We start from the raw sequence: 13,676 nt of genomic DNA on the forward strand, positions 1-13,676 counted from the left end.
GTTAAACATTAGATATCCTTTAAGCCGTTAATTTCAAGCGAAAAAACTAATTTTTACCAATGTGACTTTCCTCGCGAGCCGCTTCTGTATGTTATATATAACAGAATATAAATCATATCCAGCAGACTTCCGGCAGAAGGTCGGGGGTAAAAGAGAAGTTAAACTCAAACAATCAGTTAATAAATAGATACATAAATAATAAACAAATCCTTGAACACTCTGTTACTTCAGTTAACCCTTGCAACGTTCACCGAAACTACAAGAAAGATAAACAAAAACAAGATTGCACTTTGTGTTCCGTAGACAGACAAGACACCCAAACAAGTCATGGTACATAATGCACATACAAGAATAGCTGCAGACGCATTTGATCTGGTAAACAAACAAGATACAATTCAACTCGGGTTCTTTTTTAGCGCCCTCGTCTTGGTGTGACTGAAGACTCTGCGTCATTCGGTACTTAACGTCCTGAAGAGATGCAGGACTACCATGGATGAAGGAAGAAGGTTCAATTTAAGAATGAGCGCCTTGTTACTGGGAGTACAAGTATTTTACTTGTTAGCACAACTTCAACAAGGTTGTGTAAATAGAATGACAGCTCGTGCTCGTGCTCCTATTTAATCTTTCGCACCATGAGTCATCCTTCACAGTCAAGTGAGGAAGCTATTTAGGTCAATATATGGCTTCCCATGAGCCACTATAATCAAAGAAAAGTCCATTCAAGAACTACATTGAAACACTAAGTCTCATTTGAAAATGGCGGTTTCATATGTTCATTCACTCAAACATTAGCTTTAGGAGTAGTAAGTGCGTCACTGTTAAAATATATTATTGTTAGGACTATATGTGTCATTGTTAAAATATATTACCGTTAGGACTACATGTGTCACTATTAGGACTATGTGTGTCACTGCTAGGACTATGTGTGTCACTGTTAGGACTATGTGTATCATTGTTAAAATATATTACTGTTAGGACTATCTGTGTCACTGTTAGGACTATGTGTATCATTGTTAAAATATATTACTGTTAGGACTACGTGTGGCACTGTTAGGACTATGTGTGTCACTGTTAAAATATATCACTGTTAGGACTACGTGCGACACTGTTAGGACTATCTGTGTCACTGTTAGGACTATGTGTATCATTGTTAAAATATATTACTGTTAGGACTACGTGTGTCACTGTTAGGACTATGTGTGTCACTGTTAGGACTATGTGTGTCATTGTTAAAATATATCAATGTTAGGACTACGTGCGACACTGTTAGGACTATCTGTGTCACTGTTAGGACTATGTGTATCATCGTTAAAATATATTACTGTTAGGACTACGTGTGTCACTGTTAGGACAATGTGTGTCACTGTTAGGACTATGTGTGTCATTGTTAAAATATATTACTGTTAGGACTACGTGTGTCATTGTTAAAATATGCCACTGTTAGGACTGTGTGTCACTGTTAGGATTATGTGTGTACCTGTTCGGAATATGTGTGTCATTGTTAAAATATGCATGTCACTGTCGGGGCTCTGTATGCTACTGTAAGAAACATGTTAGCCACTATTAAAAGTGTGTATGTCACGGTTAAGTCTATGAGTGTCACTGTCAAAAGTATATGTGTCACTGTTAGGACTACGGCTGTCACTACTACATATGTATCATTTTCAGGACTGTGTGTGTCACTGTTAGGACTATATGTGCTACTGCAAGATATGTATCATTATTAGCACTATGTATGTCACTGCAAGAAACATATGTGTCACCACTAGTACTATGTGTCACTGCTAGGTCTATGAGTGTTACTGTTAGATGTTGACTATGAGTGTCACTGTTAGGGTGCCAATTACATTGGATATATAGGTTGCGGCTCTTGAAATCGAACACCAGTTTCGGTTTGGAAATTCGATTTTAAGATATTCGATTTTAAAAAAAACAACATAAAATGTGAACAACACTAAAATTTAAATAAATCAACTTTGCCTCGATGCAAGTTTGGTCCAGATCGTATGAGTGCCATAATTCGTGTACGATATACTATACCAGGGGTGGACAACCTATTTAGGTTTGAGGGCTACTTCTCATTTCAAAAATCACTGGCGGGCTAGCCTACTTATCTGTTCGCTAGCCCGCTAGAGCGAATCATAAAACAAAGATTCATAGCACACAGCAATGGTGTACCTAGGGTATTTTGCTAAGGGGGCCATGGCCCCTTGCTGCCAAGAATTGAAAGAATGACCACAGTTTCAGCCTGTGTGGCGCAACGGTAATGTAGGGAGGCCTATAGTATGGTACAGACAACTTGCGAGGTACTTTTCACAACTTGTTGATAGACTAGTAGACTGCGATCCATGCATTGACAATACCTGTATTACACTATCTCTGTGGTTTTGTTTTAGAAAAATCAAATGAAGAACCAAAAAATAAATAATATTTTTGTAAAAATTCACTAAAAGGAGAAAATAATTGTTTGATGGGATCTCATAAACAAAAATTTGAAACACTAAAAAGCATTGCACGCGATTTTTAATGTTTTATCCGTTAAAAATCTAACTTTCAATTCTAAGAACAATAATGCTCAACGCCTTTAGTCTTAGTCCCATTTCTTCATCTTATCTAAAAAAAATATATATTATTTTCTTTTTTTTAAAAAAAAAAAAATATTTCTCTGTAAGGTAAACTTTTGTGAATGAGATCCCGCCAAATAATGACTTATTTTCTCCCTTTTTAGTCTATTTTATAAAGCCGTTGTTTCTATTTTTTTAAGTTTTTTACTATTATTTTACATTAATTTTATTTTTAGTTTTTATTTAATGCTTTTAAATTGTATGTAGAAGGCAATGGCCTTTTCTTATTAGGAAAAGAAAAATTCTCAAGGTCAGACTTGTTGACATGAAGTTAATAGAACACTGCCTGTTCGTCTGCAACCAGCCAAACTTCATTGAGAATATGGGTTGTATAAGCATCAGGCGCTCGACAATTATATTTCTAAATAATTTTATAAAGAAATGATAAGCTAGAGTGAAATATGCGTGAAAATTATCTGTTGTCATTCGGTTTACGCATTTGTACAAAATTTCACAGCTTTAGTTGAGACATAGAAGTGCATGAAGTTTGAATTCCAAGATTTTACTCTAACAAACTGTAATCATCATCATCATCAGTATTCTGCCATTATTGGCAAGTCACTTGACGCAGCTGAAAAGTTTCCATGCTCCACGATTCTCCGCTAACCTCTTTGTCTTCACGTACGAGTTTCTGTTTTGATATCGTCCATTAATTATAGTCTCCTTCGCCTCCTCCCTTTCTTTCCTGCAACCACGTTCTCTGGCACTTTTCTCATGATGCAGTTCTTTCTCTTCTAATGTACTAAACAGTTTCTCTTCCTCCTCTTAATAATATCTAAACTTGTTCTTTTCTCCCCCACCACTTCTGAGACCCTCTCATTTGTTTTCCGATCAACCCAGCTAATTCTCTCCATTCTTCTCCACGCCTACATTTCGAAAACTTCTAGTCGTTTTTCATCATTTTTGCGTAATGTTCATGTATCTGACCCATATAATACAATACTGTACACGAAGCATTTTATAAGTCATTTTCTCAATGCTTCACAAAATAGTATTTTCTTCCTCCTAAAGGCTTCTTTCGCCATTCCTATCCTTGTTTCTATTTCACGCTTACACTTCATATCATTAGTCAGTGGCGTATTTAGGGGGGTGGCTTCCGGGCTTAAGCCCCCCCGAAATCTTACTTAGTATAGTAAAGTAAATGAAATATCTTGCAGAATTTGCACATTTCCAGGCAAAGCCCCCTCCCCCCCGAAAGTTAGCAAAGCCCCTCCCGAAACAAAATCGTAAATACGCCACTGTCATTAGTAATAATACTACCCAGGCATCGAAAACTAGATGCCTGTTCTATTTTCTCCTCTCCTACTTGTATATTTGACACCGACCGTTTCGTTTCAATCACTATGGCTTTTATCTTTCTCACAAAGAGAAATTGATCAGGTCATTAATAAAATAATAGAAAGACTCGGAAGGAAAACATAGTAAGTGACAATTGTGTTATATTTGATTGGATAGTTTGTCGCAGTGGCAAAATTTAAAAAAAAAGAAAAAGAAAGAAAAATAACATAAAATAAAATATTTCGCACAGAATGCAGTTTTATTATAATAATAAACACATATATGAATTATATTTGCTCTTAATATTAAAAATTAAAATATTAAATTGAGAGTTTTGTTTTTATACACAAAAACTTTTAGTTCATTTATACCTGCATTTGTCACTTATCATGTTTTCTTCCCGAGCATTTCAATCGTATTCTGAGGGACGTGATAGCAGATGTGGTGGAAGGTTAAAAAAAAAAAAAAAAAAAAAAAGGGTAGGAATATATATGATGTTTCTATTACCTATATTAATATGAACATACATATGCCAACTAATGTCTAAGATAACGTTACGTTATGGAAACTGTTACGAAGTAATTTAATTTTAATAAAGAAGTACATACTCTGGTCAGAAAAATATATATATCATCTAGAGAGAGGGGCCCATATCTATTCTGAAACTTATTATCTTATATATATATATATATTTTGGGATAAACAACTGAATTTAATAATCAATTGTAAGAACCCAAACAATGCTGTTCTGCAATTATTTTATAGACGTTAATATATATTTTCTACATATTGTCTATTATTCGTCATGCGCACATTATCCGTTATCTCTAATCCAGATATCATTCATTATCCGAATATTATCCGTTATCCGAATAGAGGGGTCATCCGGATATAATTCGATATCTGAAGATCGATTATCCGATCATTATCCTTTATCCGGATATTTTCCGCTATTGGATGTTATTCGTCATCCAGATATTATTCGTTATCTGTCACTCGGATATTGTACATTATCCGAATATTATCCGTCATCCGGATAATCTCCTTTTTTCTGAATATTATCAGTCATCTGGACATTATTCGTTATCCGGATTTTATCCCTCATCCGGATATGATCCGTTATCCGTCATCCTGATATTATTCTTTATCCGCATATTATCCATTATCCGTCATCCGGATATTATCCGTTATCCGAATATTATCCGTTATCTGGATAGCCTGGGCATCCCTAGAAGGAATTGACAAATCACCCGTCATTAATAACAAAATTAATAATGTTGAAATGTTAAACTATATACGTTATTTAATATATATATATCAAATGGATGATTCGAAACGTACCAACTTCCAAACCTCATTAAAGAAAGAAGAAAAAAAATTACAAAGCTTGAACGAAGGTAAATCTATCGTGAGAAATAACAGATGAAAATTGTTTTCAGAGGATATCCAATACAGTATGCGTATTTTTATCTATAAAACAACCACACAATCTAAACAAGAGCATGTATTACTGTTAGTGAAAGAATTTTACGCACGAGCTACGCAAATCGTAATCCACATGAAGACAAATACTACGGCTGAGATATCAAATGTAGAAAATACAATACACTGTATAGAAATCCCTCACTCAAATCAATCATACCTTTATATATATATATATATATATATATATATATATATATATATATATATATATATATATATATATATATATATATATATATATATCAGTATGTCGATGAAATCGCTAAGGGCTATTATTACAAATACTCAGGGGAATTCAATACCAAACAGATATGGAACAGCAAACAGAACAATATAATTACATGTACGTAATATCCTATCTACTGTAAACAGAATTACGCATTAATGTGATAATTTCTTTTTTTAAAATTTAATTTCTTTATTATTTAAATCTTGTTAATAATTTTCATCTTTTCTTGGAATTAACAGAAATATATTTTATTTAAAAAAAATCTCCTGAAGTAAGGGAGAAACACATCTAGTTCGGAAATACACAAAGCTTCGGACTAGAAGGAAATGAAATGAATTCTTTATGTCCCACGCTCTGCCGGTTAGGCTAAATGAGATGGTAAAGATAAGAAATGAATGAAAATGGTGGAATGAAGAAAGTGGGAGGAAACGGTAGAATCCCGAGAAAACCCACGAACGCAGTGTTTGTCCACCACAAAGCCCACTGAGGAAATGAAATGTAAAGGTGACTCAGTGCTATAAAATTCGGCAGAATGAAGATAGTGGGGAGAATCCCAGGAAAACCTACAAATGTGATGCTACTTCACCACAAACTTACTTGGATTAAGATCGAACATAGATCACTCTATTACAAAGCCACGTGTCTCTTTGCCTGTACCCCATTTTCTGATATAGTGTGTGTCAAGTGGGTTGGGATGAAGGGAACAGGAACTTTCCAGACGAGGGGATTTTACCTTTTTTTGAAAAATTTAACGTTTTAAACACTTTTGAGGTCATATGACCAAGATAAAGTTTGCACTACAGCTCACAGCAAGGGCTAAACTCGGTGAGACGATGCATGTTCAACTGAGTAATGCATGGTTAGCTCACTATCTCACACTATTTTTTTTTCTTCTGGCTCTCTGAGTAGAAGTTATTCATTAATTGAAATAGTTCCTCAAATTGCCTCACGATGGTGCACCAATATTGAAAATTTGGTGTTACCTGTGGAAACCAAACTTATTATAAGTCCACACGGATCAACGCACGCACGTCAACCATTCGCTTATACGATAAACCAAGATACATATCATTAAGAATCGAATTTTTCACATTTGAATATTTGAACAATATGTAAGTAATTTTCCAAATATTAAGTTATTTGAATATTCAAGCAAAAAAAAAAAAGTTCATTTGAAACAAATATTGGAATGAAGAATGTGGTCGAATATTTCAATTTTTCAGAAAATGTTTTAAACGGTCCTGTAAAATAAATGTGTATCTTATTCGCTGATTGATCAAGCCTCAATGAGGTGTAAAAAAAATAAAATCAAGTCAATTTAGAATTTAGAATATACTAGTAATGCGTTAGTTAACTTTGTTAAGGAAAACTTGCAAGTGATAAAATATTTTTACACCCAGTTGTATTTCAGATGATCACATTCCAAATATTCATAGAAATACAAGTATTTAAGGTATTAAATTAAAAAAAAAGAATGTCTAATTTTCCATATTGTTACGATATTAAAATAATCGGCGAGGTAAAACGCCATTTAAGGTTTTTTTTTTTTTTAAGGAAATAATTTTGATAAACGGAGTTTAAATGTTTTGCACTTTAATTAAAAGCTGTACACAGTAAAATATAATAAAACTAAAATTTATTCCTTTGATACTTTTTCTTTGCTTAGAAGTTACATTTGTACGACTTTTTGCTACTATAATGCTCAGGGACGTGCGCAGAAATTTATTTCGGGAGGGGTCCAAAGCTTTTCGGGGGGTCCAAACACAATTTCAGGCTAAATTATATTAAAATTTGTAAAATTGCCCCTAAAATTAGACTAAATTTACAAAAAAGTCCGAATTTCAGGGGTGTCCGGATCCCCAGGACCCACCCCCTGCGTAAAGCCCCTGATAATGCTATATTATGAAGTTTTTTACATTGAAAGAAAATTTAATGATACTGTTTTGAAAAGGAAAAGTTCTTAGCTGCTCTTTCAAATATAGTGTCTGTTTTTTAGTGTAAAGCTTAAAGAGAAAATTAGTTTACTCCTACAAAAAAAAAAATCAAATTTTGTAATAGGAATTCTTGTTGACTTTATTATTACTATTATTATTGGTTTTAGGTTTTTTTTTTTACAACAAGTCAACATCGTAAGAGTTTAATAGTACTTTTTCTTTCTTTTCTTTTTCTTTTTTATTTGTATGGTCATGGCCGGATTGAGGAGGAGTTTAGGAGGTTGTAGCCCTCAGCCTCCAGATGGGCGGGAGCATTCACTGTCAGATCAAAATCTAAACTGACTGTCTATAAAGGATCATACAAAATACAATCATCATCATAAGATAAAATACGACCCAAAATATTAAATATATTCACATAACTTTCCTACTGTAATTTCACAGAAATATATTATGCGGAGTGAATAGGGACCACCTATTTTTTTTTCTAGCCGCGGGCCTCCAGCTGGCTTAATCCAGCTCTGTGTATAGTAACGCTCGTTACTGAAACTAAGGAAATATATATACAAGAGTGTTTCGTGAGTGTGAATACCTCGGGAACTAATTTATTTTACTTGAGTATTTTATGTTGTTTAAATGGAGTTTTTTAACTTTTATTTTCTTTTTAGATTATTTTGAAAAAAAAATTATATAACTCTTTAAACTTCATCGTTGTTTCTTCATCTTAGTAATGTCTGCCTCTACACAAAATAGTTTTGATATATTACTGCCTTGCCTTTGCTCCAATTCCCTTGTTTATGTCAATCTATCAATAATTTTTATAGAGGTAGTTGGTGAGTACTTCAAATTATATGCCCGTAGCCAAACTCCCTTTTTTAAAAATTGTCGTGTAAGTACCTTAGGATTCTGAGTCATGGATTTTTGGATTGGGCACATATTAGTTCCTAAATAAAGTCTTGACTCGACTATGGTAAGTCTCATAGTTTTGGAGCTATGGACCTTTAAAGTTCATTTTTTCATATTTTCGGCAGCCTATTACTCCGAAAGGAAGCATTTGTGCACCCAGGTTGGTCTATACTTTTTGACTTATCTTGATGTCAGGAATCACCTCCCAAACGTGGTCGGTGTTGTTTTGAAACACCCTGTATATGGAAAGGAGATAGAAAATATAAAAATACGTATTTTGTGTATACAGTAAAAATAGTTAAATTGACTGCAATCTTAATCGGTGGAGATAAAGCCATCTCCTCATATGACCACTTGTGTAAGTTGGACATTTATTAGTATTATTATTTATGTATTCTTGAACTACTGCAAAGGATTTGTTATTAATATTCTGAGAAAATACACTTGATATATACATGAGTGGCGAATCTAGCCCAGGGCCGGGGTCCTGGGCCTCCAGTTTTTGGAGTATCTGTAGTAAACTCAAGATATACCTATCATAGTGTTTGTTCTGGCTGTCCCCCCAGTTTTTAATTTCTAGATCCACCACTGATTTAATTTTAAAATCGAGAAAATTTATAACTGGTATAGGAATGTCAGTTGCTTTCAGGGAGTTTTTTTTTTTTTCGATATATGACACCCAATATTGCAACTTTAAACTGGTATTAAGTTGGAGTGAATTAACGGGGACTCTGGTGACGGAATTCCCCTACAGAAATCAAGTTCCCCCAGGTAAATTTTAAATATTTCTTTTAGATTACCTAGACAAGGCCACGAAATTTCAGGTCTAAATCCAGTAGGCAAATCAGGGAGTTTTGTTGACAATTCTTTTCCGATGGGAAATAAAGTAAAGACCAAATGCCTACCGCCATATTAAAATAATTGGTCACCAGCGGCGACGTGGAGACCGGATATTTCGCACCCTAATCTATTTACAAGAAACAATCTGCCTCCTCCCCCTGAAGGGTGCAAATTGCTCCTAAGTAGAAAAATGTGTGAATTCTCTGCTGCATCTCCCACTAACTACGAATTTTCCATCTTTTTTTTTTTTTTCTAAATTTCAATTATATGTAAATTCGGTATGTATCTGGTACCATACAAATTTACCGATGTGCATAATACCGACGCAAATACAACGCTACCAAAACAGCTATGGCTTGTTGGAGCGCCGGCGCTGTGTTTTGCAGCGTCGTTGTGGTTATTGGCTATTCCTAAAATGTGCCAATGTTTATGGTCGGCCCTGTATTTTGTATCACTATGCAATCAAGGTGGCAAATCTGTATATTCAGGTTATTTTTTTTCCCCTGTCAACTGCATCAATCAAATAAATGCTAGTACAGTCAATTTTCGTCAACCAATATAAACGAAACATGCTAATTTTAACGGATATACGTTTAAATATGGATAACAAATGAAAGCAGCAAGTCAAAAAGATAGGATATTGTATAGGCAATTAAGAAAACCCATTTCAGGTTGCTAGTGGCTGAAAATAATAATACTTAAAATATTAGATTAAACTTTAAAACTTCGCAAAATACAAATAGTTTTGTATAACATATTTTCAGCATAAATCAGTAAGGAAATAATCAGTTAATTTGTCAACTTTTCATTCAATTAACAATTTAGATGTTGCGCGCATGTTTTACAATTAATGAATGACATATCCATCCTGACTCAGAAATGACAAATAAGATATGAATTATTAATTTAATTTAATAAATTCACTAGCAGCATTTTGAATTACATACAGCAAAAATTTGAGATTTTTGAAAGGAGTTAGACAACCCTATAGTGGGGCTTGCATTTCTTAATGATTAAATTGTTATGGTATGTTAAGTATCATTAAATCAATCGTAAATACACCAAATGTTATAAATCTTAGGTCTAGCATGAATTTATCCTACAAACTATTAAATTTTATGTTTGCTGACTTACCTGCAGTAACCAAGACTAACAATATCCATAAATCCATCAAGAGATGTTACAGTAACAGCAAATTTCTCGTGGATTTTGCTTGCAGATACACAAATAATTTATTATTCACAAGAACCACTCTTTCAGATGCAATGCAGATTTTTATAATCTACATAAAATATATTGGTAATACAGCATCATTCAGCGACAATTTTGATGAAAACATGTTCTCAGTTTTCAATGTTTATCATCGCAAATATTAAACCTAGTGGTATCAGTCAGGAATTTTTGTCCCGAAACAAATTTCTACTGTTTTGGTTCTGAACCCAAGGGAACAACGAGTATGTTTATATGCTTACCATTGTCATATTTAGCCGCGAAACGCAGTCACAACACTCATATATTAACAGTAACACTGTCCACCATGTAAACAAAACACAAGATGTAATCTTTCCACCGCAAAATCACAAAACAAACGAATGAATTTTATGTATGCGCCACAACACTTCGACCAGTCCGCGGTATTGACTTTCTGCTGGAGCTAGTTTCAATGCACCCCACACTGCTGACCGGTTTACCGCCTACTGTGTTCATATTCTTCCGCGTAAGGACTAATTCTACTACGGCACAGAGTTTCCAACCATAAAACAATTTCACTGTTGTCAACGGCCTTGGTTTATTTTGTGTAGATTCATGAATCTTGCATTCATGATGCTTCAACGAAATTCATGAAACTTAACTGCGAAGAGTTTTGTTTTTACGTTTTAGTAATTAAACTTTTCGACTATTACAATCGCGCTCTAGGTTCGCGTTTTATTTATTTATTTAACAATAATCAGATAGAGATCAGACGCCATTTTATACTGGATGTCAAACAACAACAACAATAATAACAGAAAAGATTTGGGAAGGTATTGGTCAGAGCCTGTTAAATAGGTACCAGTCCGAGATTTACCTGGTAGGACTAAAGAAAACGTTGGAAAACCTCAGTCAGGATGTTCGGCAGCGGGAATCGAAACCTCAATCCCATCGAATTCGAAGCCAACGCTCTATCACTTGAGCTACTTCAGTCGGTGACTAAAAAAGAGGCGATGCAACACAGTATCCTGGAACAACTTAATAATAATAATAATAATAATAATAATAATAATAATAATAATAATAATAATAATAATTATTATTATTATTATTATTATTATTATTATTATTATTATTATTATTATTATTATTATTATTATTATTATTATTATTATTATTATTATTATTATATGTTTAGTGACCTTTTTAAGCACTGAGACTATATGAGACGTGGACCTTAAAGTTTAAATCCTGGAAAAGAGGAGTATCGTGGCTCAGTGGTTGAATGCTTAACTCTGGTGCAAAGAGTTTCAGTTTCAATTCTATGCTGTGAGCGTGTGCCTTTGTAGTGGACAACATCGTGTCAGTGGGTTTTTTCGTGGTCTTCCCGTTTCCTCATACATTCTCATTCTACCCGCTATTTTATAATCGTTCCTATCTATTAATCAACCATCTGTATTTTTAAAGGCATGCTGTGAAACTTAAAGCTTAGTTTAAGGTGCAAAGTATTAGTGGGTTCAATTTTAATGCTCTCACCGAGAATCGAACCCAGTACAACTTGCACCGAAAGCACTCGCTAGGCAATATCAGATGGGGATTATTATTATTAGTAGTAGTAGTAGTACCAGTAGTAGTAATAATAGTAGTAGTAGTAGTAGTTGTAGTAGTAGTAGTAGTACTAATAGTAATGTAGTAGTAATAGTAGTAGTAGTAGCAGCAGTAGTAATAGTAAAAGTAATAGTAGTAGTAGTAGTAATAGTAATATTAGTAATAGTAGTAATAATAATAATAATAATAATAATAGTAATTGTAATAGTAGTAATAGTAATGTAGTAGTAATAGCATAGTAATAGTAATAGTAGTAGTAGTAGTGGTACTAGTAGTAATAGTAATATTAGTAGTGGTAGTAGTAGTAATAGTAATATTAGTAATAGTAGTAGTAATAGTGATAATAGTATTTGTAGTAGTAGTAGTAGTATTAGTAGTAGTAGTAATAGTGATAATAGTAATAGTAATAGTGGTAGTAATAGTAAAATAGCAGTAATAGTAGTACTAGTAATAGTAGTAATAGTAATAGAAGTAGTAGTAATAGTAGTAATAGTAGTAATAGTAATAGTTGTAGTAGTAGTAGTAGTAGTACTAGTAGTAGTAGTAGTATCATTGTTGATTTTCATTTAAGTCGTCATGTAATTCCCAGAATATTCAGGAATTTATTTATTTATTTATTTATTTATTTCAGAACAAGAACACAACAGGTTATTCTACCCAATTACAGTGTTCATACCAGAGTTACATAGAATATCTATAATATATTTGCGAAATCTATTCTGACTCATACTGTGTATATCCAGAACTTTTTTACATTTACTCAGTTTGTTGTAGACTGCACCCATCCTCCACGTTGGTGACTGTTTTGTTGCATTTGTTCGAGATTTCTTAGAATAAAAGAAATTTCCATTGCTCACACGTATGTTTCCATTGGGTACCCTGAGATGAAAGGCAGAGACCAAATCCTTACTATTTAATTTATTTAATATTTTGTACAAGAATATCATGTCATTTAACACTCTTCTGTGATTGAGAGACATTGTGTTAAAATTTTCATTAAGAGAAGTACTATTTTCATATGTGGGGAAGATGCCTGTTCTCTTGTACACCAGAAACCGCAGAAATTTATTTTGAACTCTTTCTATTCTAATACAGTCTTTCTTCGTGTGGGGGTTCCATATAATAGACGCATATTCTAATTTTGATCTAACAAATGAAAAATATAATTTCAGTAAAACATTCGACTTATTAAATTCCCTTCCCATTCTCAAAATAAATCCAAGATTTTTGTTTGCGTCATTTACAATTTGATTTATATGATGCTCAAACGATAGTTTGTTATCATATATTACACCCAAATCTTTGACAGTTTGTTCCCCCTTTAATTCTTTACCATCTATCTTATATTGAAATTCAACAACATTCTGTTTCTTAGTGAAGGACACGGTTTTGCATTTATCTGAATTTATGTTTAACAAGTTGTTCTTGCACCATTCATTTACTATGTCTAGATCCTCCTGCAAACTGACACAGTCCTGTGCTGTTGTAATTCTCCTATATAATTTTAAATCGTCTGCATAGAGTAGTTTATGTGATGTTTTAATACAATTAGGAAGGTCATTAATGAATATTATAAAAAAT

General features: G+C 33.3%; 1 protein-coding gene across 1 annotated transcript in view; it reads right to left on the minus strand.

Annotated features, from left to right (window-relative positions):
* The window catches only part of dtn (transmembrane protein 132C dtn), a 691,446-nt gene extending 680,470 nt beyond the window's left edge, over nt 1–10,976 (minus strand). The window contains exon 1 of the mRNA XM_081770771.1: nt 10,431–10,976. Coding sequence (XP_081626897.1) covers nt 10,431–10,467 — 37 coding nt within the window. The 5' untranslated portion in view covers nt 10,468–10,976. The remainder of the gene's footprint in view (nt 1–10,430) is intronic.
* Between the last annotated feature and the right edge of the window lie 2,700 nt (nt 10,977–13,676).

Source organism: Thermobia domestica, chromosome 9 (assembly GCF_964235325.1).
Source record: "Thermobia domestica chromosome 9, izTheDome1.hap1.1, whole genome shotgun sequence".
Classification (NCBI taxonomy): domain Eukaryota; kingdom Metazoa; phylum Arthropoda; class Insecta; order Zygentoma; family Lepismatidae; genus Thermobia; species Thermobia domestica.